Here is a 16,992-nt window from a genome sequence, read left to right on the forward strand (position 1 = left end):
CATCTTTCGATGGTTACAAGGCAATTTTATAGTTAAATTTTTTAGTGTGCTTTGAGAAACTTAAACAACTCGATCTGTGTGAATTTCCTTAAAGATGGACTAATGTATGATAAACATGAACAAGTGAGAGTGAATCTTGTGTACTAAGTAATATATAATTAGACGTAGATCAATGAACAAAGAAATGTCATGGTAAATACTTCAATGTTCACTGAATCTAATTAAAAAGTATCAGTTTTATATGAGAAATCGATCAGGCTTAAAGTGATTATATCCAATAAGTGTCGTGCTAGAACTACAATAAGCCGGTTATAGAAGTAAACATTCCGTCAGAGATAATGAAATTGTTCGGAAGTTCGCCAAATGATAACTTCTCGCCTATCCCGAGTCCAGATTCTGAGAGATCAGGAAGTTTCAAATCCAGGTTCTTCCAAAATTATATGAATAATCAGAAAAAGGAACATAAATCAAGTAAGTTAATAGAAATTGTGAAATATAAAAATTTTGAACAAAAAAAAATAACGGTCATAAAAAATTCAAAAATATTTTCCCGCAATTCAGCAGTTTTAAAAGTTAAAATATTAAAAACAACATCGGAGCATTTTAATTTAATATAATCAAGCGGTAATTAAATAGTTTTAGTGTATGTAATTAATTGCAAAGCTTCAAATAATGAAGATAAAGCAGATTAAAAGAAACATCGAAACACAATGTGCTGAACACAAAATGTTTAGCCTCGGAACTTATGATACAACTAGTAAGTTAGCCCACTGAACATGATAGAGTAGACTATTTTAATAAGTTAAACTGTTTTAATACTTACCTAGAAGTTTTAATTCAACTATAATGCTTTAAATCTTAATTTAATTTTTCTAAAGAAAATTTTTATTTTATTTCGCGCCAAAAAATACAAAGTTCAATCTTTGAACTCTCCTTTTGAATTTAAAATTATCGTTACTTTTTGAATCTTAAATGTTCAATTCTAAGCATTTAATTAATATTAATGATATGAAGGAGTATTGAGATATAAAATGAACTGAATTATCGATTAAAATAACAAAAAAAAAGTGTGCAAAGGGCAATAAGTGACAGACAGACAAACAATGTATATTATGTGTATAATAATCAGAGTGTAGAACTAAGTTTAGTGTGATTTTTAAGAAAAAGTTGATAATTAATCAAAAAACTACTGATTAAAGTACATTGTAATATTAACTAGGTTCTTATTTATGAATTGCAATTACTTAAGACGTTTTTAGCCCTAAAAGATGTCCACAGGTACGACAAAAAAGCATTAATTTTGCTATTTTAATTTTTCGCAAAAAAATCATTTTTATTGAAAAGAGAAAAATCAGTCAAGATAGAAAAATGTGACGCTGAAAAGTAATGTATCATAAAAGTATAGCTATTTGTGTTAAAATAATCGCAATAGATTCGTATTAATTCTATTCTGGATGTTGTGTAGTGGAAAATTTTATAATATATCCAAAAACTTTTTTTTTATTGATCCGCGAAAGTGTAAATTTTTTTGCGTCATTTTACGATACATCCAGCATTTATTTCGGAAAGACGGTGGATGTGGAAAAAGAATTGGAACAAAGGAGATAAATAAACAAAAGAATAAGCAGCGAGCGGCAATATTTGGTGTATAATTTTCCATACAACATGATTATTGAAATTCTGTATTCAATTGTCGTCTTGTTATATTTATGGCAAATCGGTCGGAACTTACATTGCTGAATACAGAAGAGAATATGTAGAAGAAAAAAAAATTTTTTTTTTATATAATGCAGAGCATTATCTTCACATCATAGCGATAAAAAGTGCTCAAGGTCATACAATTACTTATTTTTGTTATGTTTGTTCAATGAAATTTAATTATTTGATATATTATTTACATCTTGAGTACAGTCCATTAAGCATAAAGAGATAAAGATTGATGTATGTAAAATTGCCAATTTCTAATGTTGCTTTTATGGTTATGTTTACTATCAGCATTAAACGCATAATTATGAGACATTTTGGAACCGATTAGTCCAGTTGTTTTATGGTACCGTACGTCACTGATGTATGATTGATACATCATTTTATCATCCAAAAAGTGTCCCTTTACCGTTCCACCAAAAAAATCGACCCCTAAACGATTTAATAATTAAAATTTAAATTTTAACGTTTATTTTTTAGGTCATGGCGAAACAAGCTGGTGCTTTTCACAAGTCAAAGGCGCTTTAAATGATGATATTACCGATGCCGATGTTATTTCATGCGTAGAATTTAATCATGATGGTGACTTATTGGCGACAGGCGATAAAGGTGGACGTGTTGTTATTTTTCAAAGAGATCCAAACTCAAAAGCCGCCAATCCGCGTCGAGGAGAATTCAACGTTTATAGCACTTTTCAATCGCACGAACCCGAATTCGATTACCTAAAGTCACTGGAGATTGAGGAGAAAATTAATAAAATTCGATGGCTTCGACGTAAGAATCAGGCACACTTCCTATTGTCAACAAATGATAAAACAATAAAGCTCTGGAAGGTGTCAGAGCGCGACAAATGTATAGAAGGCTATAATACAAAGGAGGAAACTGGACGTGTTAGAGAGCCGAATCAAGTTACATCATTACGTGTGCCATCAATTAAACCGATGGATCTGATGGTTGAAGCAACGCCGCGACGTGTCTTCGCAAATGCTCACACCTATCATATTAATTCAATTTCAGTCAATTCTGATCAAGAGACATATCTCTCAGCAGATGACTTAAGAATTAATTTGTGGAATCTAGAAATAACAAATCAATCATTCAATATTGTTGATATAAAGCCATCAAATATGGAGGAATTAACTGAAGTAATAACAGCAGCTGAATTTCATCCTCGTGATTGCAATTTATTTGTATATTCAAGTAGCAAAGGTACAATTCGTTTATGTGACATGAGATCGTCGGCATTATGCGATCAGCATGCAAAACTTTTTGAAGAGCCTGAAGATAATGAAATGAACAATAAGAGCTTCTTTCGTGAGATTATCAGTTCTATAAGTGATGTAAAGATGAGTAATTCCGGACGTTACATGATGTCAAGGGACTATTTAAGTATTAAAGTTTGGGATTTGCATATGGAAACGAAACCGGTCGAGACTTATTCGGTGAGTTTTTAATGTCTTATCTATTTTTTTTACTCTTATTTTTAATTCTGTCAGCACCAAACCATGTTGACAATCGTCATTGCTGTTTACATTTTTATTATGACTTATTTTCTTCAAGCCCAATTCCATGAAGTGATTTTTTCGCTATTTAGGTCGCTTTGACTGTGTGACTATTAATTTTTGTTTGACGTAATCTCTCAATGACTAAAGACGCAATTGTTTGTCAGTTGTTTTGACGTTTAATTCCTCAAGTTTCTAATTAATTCATATTAATACGCGTTGCTATAAAAACCGTTTATTTTTTTTATAAAACCCAATATATATATATGTGGTCATGCAGACAAACTTCGCCCCAAAATCGCCCCAAACGAAACTAACACCATCACATTTTTCCATTGTTCTCCGTGTAAAATACTAATGATGGTGTTAGTAAATTTCAAAAATTTAACGGTCACTTTTTCATATGACCACATATATATATATTGATAAAACCGTTAATTAAAAAATTATAGCAAATTCAAATTATTTTTGACTGTTAAAATTCAAATCTATTTTTGTCGTTATTTTAAAAGTAACAATTTTCAATGTTTAGTTAATGCACTGCAATTCTGATCCTGAATCATTGAATGTAATATAATTTGTATTAATATCTTGATGATTAGCCTTCGGCATTTGAGAATCGCCATTGTGATCTAATCTTTTCATGGAAAATGCGCTCAAATCACATTTTATTGTCTGATAACAGACAGCTCTTGTACTATTTCGGTGTATACAAATGTAATTTTTTGTAAACAATATATTTTATTTCATTTTTTTTTCGTTATAGGTTCATGAATACTTGCGAACAAAATTGTGTTCGCTGTATGAGAACGATTGCATTTTTGATAAGTTTGAATGTTGTTGGAACGGTAATGATACATCAATAATGACGGGCAGTTACAACAATTTCTTCCGTGTCTTCGATCGCAATACAAAGAAGGATTTAACGATGGAGGCATCGAAGGACATAATTAAGCCGAAAACTGTTCTTAAACCTCGTAAAGTATATACAGGCAATAAGAGAAAAAAGGACGAGATTAGTGTCGACTGTTTGGACTTTAATAAGAAAATTCTTCACACAGCTTGGCATCCACTTGAGAATATTCTTGCTGTGGCCGCAACAAATAATTTATTCATATTTCAAGATAAGTTTTAGCTAACCTTGTTCCACCATCTATGCATCAACATCAGTTTAATTATTACCTAAATTTTTCCATTTATTCGTCGCTTATGTTGTCGCGATCGTTTTCTTCTCTTAATTTTATTATTATTATTAATTTTTTTTTTATTATTTCTCCTCCCAAAACACACAAAACAAAACTTCTTTATTCATGTTTTTTAGTACATTAAATTTGTTTTTTAGAAATACAATGAAAAAAAAAAATCACATAAATTCAGCTACTTATCCATTAAAATCTGATTCATCATCAATTTTAAGATATAAACGAAGAAGAAAATGAATATCATTCAAAAAAATGTCGCGATAACGAGTCTTTCAATCATTAAGGACTGTTGCATTTTAAGTGAATCTAAATTACATCAAAAACAAAACTTACACATGAAAGTTTCTTTTTTAAGAAATAATAAATGTACATTGGTTGATCATCATTGTCGTGGATCTCACGGTTCCGCGTTAGTTTTTGCCGAAATATTTTTTTAATTTACTAAACTTTTTTTTTCTTTTTCAAAAAAAAAAAGTATAGGAAAACTCGTTGTATTTTGTAAAATGAATGAATATAAAAAAAATAATAATTTCCTTAATCCGCGCTGAGATTTCTTTATGCAAACAAAATCAGCACACTCGTATGAAAACAAAGTTTAAAAAATTGATAGTAAAAATAGGATTTTCAATTAAAATAAATAAAACAAAAAATTGAAAACTTTTTTCAGTTGTTATACGAAGAAAACACACTCATTGTAACTTTTTCTTTCTTAAATGATATAAACATAATTATAAAAAAAAAAAAACACTTTTTTAAGACCTGATTGAAAATGATAAAAATACAGAATAATTGAGATAATGTCACATATTGAAAATTTATAATGTTGGTGGATAGTTGTGTATTTTTGGATGAGATTATTGGTTATTGTATCGGTTTTTTTGACATTTGAATTTAAGAGTATGTTGTGCTCTGAAACTGTACAAATTCTTTTAATATCAATATTCGTGAGATAAACATGATGAAACCATACAAATTTTATTACAAAACCTCTCAATTCCAGTATGAATTCTTGTTAAAACGATACAAATTTAGGATGGAGCATAATTTTTAAAATCAATCTCAAATACAATTTATTGCTGGAATCTGACAATTCCGATCAAAATCATACAAATTTTAACCAATAGAACGACTACAAATACCTAACAGATACGGTGTTAATCCTTAAAATACAAAAATAGCTTTAATTTTCAAACTTTTGTATGGTTCTCAATATTCAGCTCAAAACTACAGGCTAAAAACTCATTGGAGTGGACAAAAATATGCTATAACTAATCAATATTCAGTTCTAACGTACATTTGTCCTCTCAGGGCACTGAAACCTTCAATAACCAAGCACATCTCACCAAAACTACACCTATTAAGTCCACTTTAAATACGAACACAAACGAATTAAGAAAAAAATATTTTTCCAAGAAATTATATCAAGATTTATCAAGCTTAGATGAGACGAAAACTGTATAGAATTGAATATGTTCTTGCTTTAAATAAGAATTTGTTTGTAATCCTCGGAACATAAAAAATCTGTGTATTTCCCCACAAAGGAAGTGCGTTAAAAAAACACTGAAAATTTCTGGGATTTCTGAAAAATTCAATTTTTCACTTAAGTGATCGTTCAATAAGAAAAAAAAAAAGAAACTGATAAGAAGACTGTTTAGGAAAGGCTTTTTTTACTGAAAATAATAGTTGGTAATGACTGTGTGTTAGGATATAAAAAAAAACAAAACAAATGTTGAATGACAGTAAAGGGAAAATTGAATGAATAATCCCACGAAATGGAGCCAAAATTTCTGCTGATGAAAAAATAAATAAAAAAAAAATTAAAAAAATTCTCAAAGAAATAAATTTGCTAAAATTGACGTGAAAAAAAATTATTAGACTATGTTAAGATCCTGAAAAAAATAATAATGAGAAAAAAATTTAATTAATTGTTGTTTTGGAAATAAATTTTTGAGTTTTTGCTTTCGAGATATGAAAAAAAAATTGAAAATAATCGCATGCAATTCATGCTAAAGAAATTTTTCCTTTTTTGTCGTTCCTCCCGCCATCCAACAACATTTCTATGAGAATCAACCACAAAAAGACCAAAAAAAACTAAAACTTTCTTTTGCTTTCCTTCGCCATTTAACGTAAAGTAGGATAAACATTTTTGAATTAAACTTTGTGCCTTCTTGCATGTCCTATTGATTAATTTGTGGATGTCATTCTACCTTAAAACTAGCCATTTGTTAAATTAAAATAAAAAGTATAGAAAAATCCTACATTTATTCAAGTGTATCATGCGAGGAGGTATTTCAGTTCCATAGAATTGCTTTCTAGCACAAAGTTTAATCACCTTGAAATGTTAAAAGGAAAAAAAAACAAACACACAGCCTTGCAGGAAATTAATAACTCTTATAATGACAAAAAAATAATAGTTTGCATGTTTCATACAATAAAGGAATTGAAATTGGAATCGATTGAGAACTTTTTTTTTTGTAGATTTCCTTCTTATTTATTGGGTATTGATTTTGATAGTTGGAAAGTGTCCTCTTGATGACATTTTATAGTTAGAGCTTTGTTTTACAGAATAATTGCTGTAGAAATAGGAATTTTAGGAGTTTTTAAGCAAATTATGCTTCAAAAAGCTACAAATGTTTTGTAAAATGATATAAAACCCTACAAATTACACTTCAGTACAATACAAATGCTTTTTCGTCTGATAAAACCAACACTAGCATAGCAAAACCTTCCAAATGTTTATTTGAGAACATTATAAATTCCATTACATTCACTTTAATTTGAATTTGTATGGTTTTAATAAAAGCATTTTGAAACTTCCTTCATTTGGGATTTGTGATCTATTCAAGACAGGCTTCATGGTTCAAAACTATCAATTTTCACTCAAATTCCCAAAATTTCTTAGAACTACAAAGCCAAACCCACTTAATTTCCCCAACTAATCAATCATATTGACTAAATCACACTCAGAACAAGTCAATAAACGACCTTCAAGTCTCAATTCATTGAACTTTATTTGATTTTTAGTCGAAATCTATTTTTAAATCCCCAAAAAGCAACAAAAAATCGTACAATTTACGAAAAAATAATTTGATTTATTTCCTATCAGCTGAACTCATGGAAGTTAATTCTCGTCTCAGTTGTGTGCACTATTTTGATCTCTATAAGTCGAGTCGATTTCAATTTCACTTCCTACTCCACACACTCAATATTTATTTTCTTTTACAAAAAATGTAAACATTAATAAAATTAACAATCTCGCAGTTTGTGAGATTGTTTTAAATATAAATCAGGGTTGGAAATTGCTTTTGTGGGACTGGATGGGTGGTTGATGGGGATGGTGATTTGAGGGATTGATGGTTGACATCCAGATGTACTCAAAATGTAAGCTTTTGAGGACTTCTTAGATATTATTAAATCAACTGGATCTTGAAAAGGATTGAACTGTTTTTCACAGTTTCAAGTTCCTTAAAAGCAGTTTATAACCTCAAAATCTGTCAGCATCAACCACCATCCAGTGATCAAACACCACAAAGAGCTTTCCAACCCTGCCAGAAACTTACAGAGGAAAGAAAAAATGTGACATAAAATATTGCATCTAATCAACTATCGAATAGCAAATGGAACCTAATTAATTTTACAGGACAAAAAAAAAAAGATTTTACAACAAAACAGATATAGAGTAGACAAAACAACCCCAAAACTTAAAGAGATACAAAAAAAAAGCTTTTCTTTTCATTTATACAAAACTTATACTTTTGGCCATAATAATAAAAAAACAAGCATAAAGACAGATGTAGATACAAAAAAAAAATCTTTTTCTCATGATCGTCAAGAAAACGAGAGAAATATATAAAAAAAGAAAGAAATTAAAAAAGTGAGAGAGCAAAGTTACATTCATTTAAACAATTACAACAATACAAAAGAATTATGTAAAATTATTTACTAAAAATGAAAAATTAAAGAAAAAAAAATTGATAAAATAAAGAATGCGATTTAAAAAAATCAGACTTGATACTTTTATTCTCCTGCATGCTTGCCCGCCAAAATGAGAGCTGTGATACCGAGCAGCAGGTGTATCGTGAAGGTAAGTTTGTTATGATTTTTGCAGCTTTTTGGGAACTAAGTTGAATTCAAAATGGACTAAGTTGGTGTTGAATCTTAACTCCCTGGTTCGAATGCCGTCATCCAAGTATCTAGTGACTTTTCGAAAGTTTAGATACTTTGACTTCATAAATTTAATGACGGAAACTAAGAATTAGGCAACGTAAAATGTTAGAACGGATCATGAATGATGTAGTTAGAATGATAATAGAAACAAGAACCGTAAGTTCACCGTAGAGAGCTTCTTTGGAACGAACCTGAGTATATTGTAATTTACTGAATAATTGGAACGATAGCTTGCATTAATACTGAACCTAAGATTCAAGAGTTTTCAATTACCTACTCCACATTAATATAACTGGATAGGTCACATACTTCGAAAGCGACATGGTTCTGTAGCTAAGGGGTGAGACACAAGCTTGCTACACCGCCCATGGCTGGAATTCACAAGGTTCCAATAGTGCTCCAAAAGCAACATGACGTAGGACGGTAATGAAGGTATCTGAAGTCAAAACTGAGAATTTGAACAAGCTTTATGATTCGATCAACAATAGAGTCAGCTGGAAAGCTTTTCGTTGAAACCTAGGCTCTAAGTCGAAGCATAGTTTCAATAAGCAACTAGTCCACATCAATCACTGAATGAATACTATGTGATGTATACAAAACAAATTCATCTTAAGACATAACGGAACTAGTTGTACAACAAAGCAATCGACCAAGCATCACTCGGGACGTATTTAAAGCATAAACTTTACAAAGACTTTTATGGATGTATGTGTGTTAAGCAGAGAAAGAAAAAAAAATGCGAGAGTAAGACGAAGAATGAGAGAAGAAATAACTAAGTGCCAAGTCAACCAATTCCATCATTATTAAGTGGTAGTCAGAAAAACAAGTTCAATCGAGCTGCTAGTGTCTTTAAAAAAAAATGTAAAATAACTAAAATTTCAGTCATTCTACAATACTATCTTAGTTATTAGTTAATCTAACAATGAGAATTCATTTAAAATTAGTGAATAGGAAGTGCCTAGCGATATTTTTAGTGCTTTTATTTTTCAATTATTCAGGTGAGACTGTGTGGATTTTAATAATTGAACGAAAAAGAAAAAAAAAACTTTCTTTCATGGATCAATGACGTCATCATCAATTCAGTTTTAAACGCACTTTAATGGATATTTTTGCAAGCTTTAAGTTCTTCTTATTCTTTAAAACTTATTAAAATATCCCAATGACAAGAATGTATTGTAACCAAAGAGTTCAATGTCACAGACAATATATTTTTTTTTTTTCCTCAGCATTGTTCCCCTATGACTGTAATATAGAGCAATATCTTGCTCAACAAGTTTCACTTTCAACTTTTATTTTACGCTCTTATTTTCTGCATATTAAAATTTCCATTTCATTCGTCTTTTTATTGTAATTTCTTTTACTTCTTTTTAGATTGTCAAGAAGAGGAAGATGGACCGTATAGAGGAAAATTAATAGGAAAATTTAATTCTTATCATCATCAAGTTGGCGGCGATGTTTATGCTGTTGATGCAACAACATTTCTAATTGTCGATTTCAATTATGATGGAAATGGAATTGACACATTCTTTTGGTCTGGTGCATCGAATCGACCAGGTCCACAAGGATTTATTGTACCTAATGAGTTTGGGAAGTAAGTTGACAACTTCATCCTAATTGGATAATTTACTAAGATCTAGATCTGGGGTTTATATCCGGAACATCACCGTGTTGACAGCAGTGTGTCGCTCTGGTTAGCTGCTTAAGTTTCGAGCACATATCTAGCTATTCATTGAACAGCGCATGATCAAACTCATCTACTCAAGATAATATCTCTAGTTATATCTGTGAACATTCCGAGTTTATTGCAGCATCATCTAAATTACTACTTACTAACTTCACTGCCGTACAGATCAATTGTGATCCATTTCCTCACTCAGATGTCTCCTGAAACTGCCCCAATCACTGGCTTCCGCATCTAAGTTAGCTTCTATTAAACCTTAATCTTTCTCAATTCCAGAACCAACATCCTTGAACGCTACTTTAACAAAGAGTTCACATTAAAACTACCTGATAATAAAGGAATTACGGAAGTAAAATGGCTTGCAATTTACGATCTTGGATCTCAAAACACTTTTGGTGATGTCTACATTCCTGAAGAATTTGATCCACCATCGCCACAGCGTGTTGGAAGTTTCAGCAAAATAAGCCATAATGTGACAAGTGGAAGTGTTGAAGTATTGGATTCGAAGACTATTAAGATTCCGAGCTTTTCGTATGATGGTCTTGGGAAGCGTGTTTACTTTTGGGCTGGAGTTGGCGCACAACCATCAAACAAAGGATTTATAGTCCCTGATGAACTTGGATAGTAAGGAAGTCATTATTTCCCTAAATAGCATAGATAATTCTATTTCTAATTTACAGTCTAGACCCAATTCGTGCCTATAATGAAGAGACAATCATGCTAGAACTTCCTGGTGAAAAGACAGTCTTTGAAATCGATTGGATAAGCATATTCGATGTGGAAACGAACGAAAACTTTGGATCAATATTGATTACTGCCGGTTTAAATGTTCCACCGTCACTAACTAAAGTTATACCGCACACATTGGCATTACCAAATTGTAAGCAACTACATAGAAATCTACAAATTCAATGGGAAGTTTTTGGACCTGCAATCACAATGCTTCTCAGTGGAAAAGTTGATGAAGATGACTACATGGCTTTTGGAATTTCTGGATCAAGCACGAGATCTCAAATGTTAGGAGCTGATGTAGCCGTGACTTACATTGATGGCCATCTTGGACAAGTTGCTGATTACCGTGTCGATGCAATGTCATCATGCGTTCAAGTTTTAGGAGTCAACAAAGGATTCTGTAGAGACAGCGAAGTAGAAGGCGGACAAGACAATTTCCAGCTGCATACAGCTATGCGAGAAGACGGAATTAACAAAATCACATTCAGAAGATCTCTTATTTCATGTAAGATGGTTTTTTCACCTTTAGTCATGCTGAATGTATTCATAGAAATTTTATTACTTTACAGCTGACTCATTAGACAAAGAATTTGTACTTGACAAGCCAATTTACGTCATATGGGCTATGGGAAAACTCGACACGAATAAAGAACCTTCATTCCATACTGTTTATCCTAAAGGAGATCTTAAGATTTCCTTTAACAGCTCCGAACCGATTAATGACTGCTTTAGCTTTACCGAAGGTACGACAAAGCCGGATGTTGAACTTTGGGATAGAGTTCATATTTTCGACAAGACACTACGAGTATTTAATGCAACTATCGGACCTTCAGGTGGATATAAAGGATATTTAGGAATCACTAAGCATGTATCGAATAGCTTGGCTTGGTACATCAATGGAGCTCTTTCTCCTGGTAATATTCATCATATTATTAGACATAAGCATAACTAAACACTTTATAACTTTACAGAATTATACATGCGTCGCGGCCTCACTTATGCATTCAAAGTACGAGGTGGAAATAATCCACACTCGACTGAACACTATCATCCATTAATCATTACCGATGAACCAATAGGCGGCTTTGATCGATTGAGTGATTCGAAACAAAAAGAAGTTCGAGTATTGGCAGGTGTTGAGTTCACCAGAAGAGGTCGACCGAAACCAACAGTTGCCGGTCCATTGTGCCTTTTAAAATATCCACCAAATTATGACAGGCGATTAGATGATAATTTCCTGACTTATACTAAATTCCGAAAAAATTTAATTGCGGAATGTGAAGGCGATGAAGCAGCAACCATGCAAATCACTCCAAATTCTTCATGGCCAGATATAGTTTATTATAATAGCTTCACACAACGTAATATGGGTTGGAAAATCCATATCGTTGACAATTTCGTAAGACCAGGACTTAGTCATTCGACTTCATTGTATACAAGCACATCAACCGTTCTATTAATTCTATGCTTAATACTCAACACGATTAGATCCGATTTATAGACACTAGATAGATATTATTTATTTCTATTGTTCTACCATCCATCCAAAAATGCTCTTATATTTGTGATTATTGTGACATTTTTTGTTAAATTGCATTGATATTTCCATCAGAAATTCACACAAGTCAATAAAAAATCTAAACTTAAACGACAAACATTGTGTGCTGTAACCTTAATTGAATCAGAATGATGTCTGTAAGAAATTCATTTCCATCAGTCATTTATTTACTTAGGGAATTTAATTCATAATTACTTGTAGAACAATCATTAGTGCTGTAAAAACAAGGGGAAATTTAATTACAATTTATGACGATGATTCTTGAGTTCCGATGATGAATATCAAGTCTTAGTCATTTGGAAGAATATGAAGACATTGGTTGCTTATTTATTTCCTTCAAGACTACTTGAATGTTGCAACTTTGTAAGCTTTTAATAGAAAGCAAGATGCAGGCAATTCAAGTATTATTCATAGTGTTATTAACTTTTGGATACTCACAGCAGGCTGATAAATCTGTAAATAAAATAAATCATAGACTATTGCCAAGTCAGGGAAATTCTGTAAATCGTGAGTTCATCAAAGCTATAGAAACCCTCGTACATAGAGCATTAAAGTATTACTACCAGACATGCTACATCATATCAGCAGTTGATGATGAAAAGGATGAATACTTCATAAATATTAAAACTGAGCTGCTTACAGCACTCAACAAGCAATATGGAGTTAGACTAGAAACAATGAAGTTTGACAATTCAATAGTCAGGAAGGTACGACAGAACAGCATTTTTCTAATCGATGACATAGAGAACTTCCAGATCATTGAAAAGTCGATAGTTCCTGAAAGATATCGAATGAGTGGGAACTTCCTATTTGTCCTAGTTGATGGATATTTTGATGAAATGCAAGAGATATACGACACTTTATGGAAGAAAAGCATCTACAGTTGCTATGTGATCTATGAGTACGGAAGTGACATTATTCTCAACACATTCAATCCATTTGAGAATCCATCAAATTGTGGAAGTACAAAACCTAAAATTATCTCGAAATTTATAGACGGTAAATTTGATCAGAAGGTGATGCTTACAAGAAAGCTTGAAAACCTCAATGAATGTCCAATCCGAATGATTGCATACCTTGATCCTACATACGTCAGCATGATAAAATACAAAAATTCATCTTATGAACTTTATGGACGTGGAATCAACTTCATCAATGTCCTATCAAGTACTTTGAACTTCACAAAGGAGATAACTTTAGCCAAAGGAGAGCTGCCGTGGGGTGTTGTTTATGAAAATGGAACTTGTACAGGAAATTTCGATGACTTAAAAAGAAATATATACGACATGGCATTAGGTGAGTTCTACATGACAGCTGTAAGGAGTAAATACTTTGATAACAGCATAACACATTACACAACTCCAATGGTCTTTATTATACCTCCAGGTAGACCATATAAAGCTATTGAGAAGATGTTACAGCCTTTTGATCATGTTGTATGGATTATATTACTGATTACTATCATGACTGCAATTACCATAATTTATGTCGTAAACACACGATTTAAGAATCTCAAGTCATTTATCTACGGACGAGGTGTGAAATCTCCAATAATGAACATACTCGTTGGATTATTTGGCTTACAGCAGACTGTATTGCCTGGTAGAAATTTCGCAAGGTACATACTAATGAAATTTTTGATTCTATGCCTCGTTTTGAGAAGCATTTATCAAGGATCACTTTATCAATTCCTACAGTCAGACAAGCGTCATCGAGAGATTCAGTCTGTGGATGAGATGATCAAAAAGGATTTTACATTCTTGATGTACGAGTCTGGTGCTGATATCCTTCGAAACAATACTGAGATCATTAGCCGGAAAAAGCTACAAAATACCACAAAAAATTCTATGCTCTATACTCGCTTGAATGGAAATGAAAAGATTGCTGCTTTAGAGTCACTTATAAGTATAGAGGCAGAGATTTACAATGGATCACATATAAAGTACTGCAAGGAATCTGTAGTGACATTCAGCATAGTGTTCTATTATAGAAAGCACTTCTATTTGCGGGAAGAGATTGACAGGAAGATTGATAGCTTACTATCTGCAGGAATTATAGATCATTGGATTAAAAGCTCATACAAATATTATGGATATCGCAATCTCAAAGACCTTAGTCCAAGAAAGCTTACTCTTGATGACTTGCTAGGTCCATTTTGTGCCTTACTAATATTTCATGCATCTGCATTGATAATTTTTGTAATGGAAGTGATTATCAGTAGAAATAAGACTTTGATTTTGAAGAAATTAGGAATCAATGAGCCAAAGATATTTTTGAAGGAACTGAAGCTTCGTTAGTTGCTTAATTGTCATCTACGTCGCAATTGCCTTGACTAAGCATTCGAAGAAGTCAAGAATTAATTCAATCCTTATTGTTTTTTGTCAGTAATTAGTGCCATATTCACAAAGGATTATTTCATTAAGCTTTATAGTCACAACTCATTAATATTAATAAGGTTTAATGCATAACAAGCAAGTACGATAAGACAAACAAACATCAGAAGCAATTAAAAGTGTAAATCCATTAGATGCTCTTGCTGCAAATGACTGTAAACATCAAAGTCACTTTAAAGATGAACATCATTCTACGAATTACTGGATTTTCCCTGCTTCTATTTCTTCATATTGATCAATCGTTAGGATTCAAACAAAGCATTTTAATGCCAAAGGTCAAGAATGCAGTAAATCAAGAATTTGTTAATGCTATAGAAAATCTCGTCCATAGATGCTTGAAGAATTATTATCAAACAATTTATATAATATCGGCAGTAAGTGACGACAATAGTGAATACTTCAACAATTTGAAATCTGATCTATTGACCAAGATTAATAAGAGGTATGCAGTGCAATTGGACAACCTGGAATCTGAAGCTTCTGTTGTCACACAAGTGAGGCAAAATTCAGTAATTTTCATTGACTGCATTGATGACTTTTGGGATGTTGACAAGACAATTGTTCCTGAAAGATTTCGAAATAATGGCAACTTCCTGTTTGTGCTGATTAAAGGATATATAGAGGAGTTGCAAGATATTTACGATACTTTATGGACTAAGAACATTTTCAACTGCTTTACTATTTATGAGCATAAAGGAGAGATCATTTTCAATTCCTTCCTACCATTTGAAAGTCCCACAACTTGCGGAAGTACCAAACCCAAAATCATTGCCAAATATGAAAATGGAAGGTTCGAAGAAAATAAATTTTCAGTTCTAAAGAAGCTGAAAAATCTTCATGGATGTCCAATTCGTGTCTTATCTAGTGAAGATCCAGGCTACATATCTGAAATTAAATTCCCAAATGGAACCATTAAGTATCAAGGAAGAGGTGCTACATTTTTGGAAGTTCTATCATCGACTATAAACTTTACAAGTCATGTTACACTTAAGGACGGGGAAATGCCATGGGGAATTGTTTATCCAAATGGAACGTCCACAGGAAATTTCGGTGAACTGCAAAGGAATAATGGTGATGTCCATCTTGGTGACTTCTTTATGAGTGCTGTTAGGAATAAATATTTTGATAGCAGTATATCCATGTTTACAACTCCTATGGTCTTTATTATTCCACCAGGTAGACCATACAGGTCTATAGAAAAGATGCTTCAGCCATTTGAACGTACAGTATGGATTATCATATTGGCTACTATAGCCGTAGCAGTTCTTGTGATTGGAATAATAAATGCAAAGTTTCAGCATCTCAGGGCATTCATTTTTGGACGAGGTGTCAAATCGCCGATAATAAATATTCTTATTGGCATGGTCGGTACTCAGCAAGTTGTCTTACCTGGCCGGAACTTTGCCAGATTCATATTAATGATGTTCCTACTCCTTTGCCTTGTTTTAAGGAGTATTTATCAAGGGTCTGTTTTTCAATTCCTTCAATCCAAAAAGCATCATAAGGAGATTCAGACAATTGATGAAATGATAGAGAATGACTTTACATTCTACATGTTTGAGACAGCCTATAATGTAATGCAGAACTATCCTGAAATAGGCAAGAGAAGTAAATTGATGGTTGCTATACCTACTATAACTGGTGATGAAAAAATTGCAGCATTAGAGTCACTGATTGAAATCAAAGCAGTCATTAAAAACGGATCAAGCATAAGGTACTGCAAAGAGTCAGTGCTGACTTTCAACATTGTCATCTACTTCCGCAAACATTTTTACCTCCGAAATGAAATCAACAAGAAGATCGATTACTTGCTTTCATCTGGAATCATTGAGTATTGGGTCAAATGTGAATTCCAAAAGCGTGCTGGACATGACGACGAAGACAAAGGTCCTAGAAATTTGAATTTGGATGACTTGAAAGGTCCTTTTGTTCTTATGATGGGTCTGCATGTTGTTTCAATATTTGTGTTTATTTTGGAAGTAATTATTCATCGGAATCAGTTAAGGATAATGACTAAGAAATTTTGGATATGTTGAAGCAGGGATTGATGATT

The 16,992-nt window shown here is 32.2% G+C and overlaps 4 protein-coding genes across 6 annotated transcripts; all 4 read left to right on the forward strand.

The window, feature by feature from the left end:
- Positions 1 to 2: 2 nt before the first annotated feature.
- Positions 3 to 6,871, forward strand: tws (protein phosphatase 2 regulatory subunit tws). Of its 3 annotated transcripts, none has more exons than XM_070634098.1 (3): positions 3 to 471; positions 2,185 to 3,146; positions 3,973 to 6,871. In XM_070634098.1, exons 1-3 carry the CDS (start codon positions 339 to 341, stop codon positions 4,339 to 4,341), a joined length of 1,464 nt encoding a protein of 487 aa, XP_070490199.1. In that variant the 5' UTR covers positions 3 to 338; the 3' UTR covers positions 4,342 to 6,871. The 3 variants fall into 3 exon arrangements, with proteins under 3 accessions (XP_070490199.1, XP_070490200.1, XP_070490203.1); XM_070634099.1 differs by lacking the exon at positions 3 to 471 and adding an exon at positions 612 to 757; XM_070634102.1 differs by lacking the exon at positions 3 to 471 and adding an exon at positions 1,113 to 1,278.
- Positions 6,872 to 9,368: 2,497 nt separating this feature from the next.
- knk (protein Skeletor knk) lies at positions 9,369 to 12,643 on the forward strand. The gene is made up of 6 exons (XM_070634250.1): positions 9,369 to 9,573; positions 9,947 to 10,166; positions 10,533 to 10,880; positions 10,937 to 11,493; positions 11,558 to 11,902; positions 11,960 to 12,643. Exons 1-6 carry the CDS (start codon positions 9,498 to 9,500, stop codon positions 12,487 to 12,489), a joined length of 2,076 nt encoding a protein of 691 aa, XP_070490351.1. The 5' UTR covers positions 9,369 to 9,497; the 3' UTR covers positions 12,490 to 12,643.
- A 289-nt stretch (positions 12,644 to 12,932) lies between these two features.
- Positions 12,933 to 14,843, forward strand: LOC139086503 (ionotropic receptor 21a-like). The gene has a single exon (XM_070634967.1). It carries the CDS (start codon positions 12,933 to 12,935, stop codon positions 14,841 to 14,843), a length of 1,911 nt encoding a protein of 636 aa, XP_070491068.1.
- A 275-nt stretch (positions 14,844 to 15,118) lies between these two features.
- Positions 15,119 to 16,975, forward strand: LOC139086504 (uncharacterized). The gene has a single exon (XM_070634968.1). The coding sequence runs from the start codon at positions 15,119 to 15,121 to the stop codon at positions 16,973 to 16,975; it is 1,857 nt and encodes a 618-aa protein (XP_070491069.1).
- The last annotated feature ends 17 nt before the right edge of the window (positions 16,976 to 16,992 follow it).

The sequence above is a fragment of the Chironomus tepperi genome, unplaced genomic scaffold (genome assembly GCF_022539635.2).
Source record: "Chironomus tepperi strain 1889 unplaced genomic scaffold, CSIRO-AGI_Ctep_v1 contig_85, whole genome shotgun sequence".
In the NCBI taxonomy this organism is placed as follows: domain Eukaryota; kingdom Metazoa; phylum Arthropoda; class Insecta; order Diptera; family Chironomidae; genus Chironomus; species Chironomus tepperi.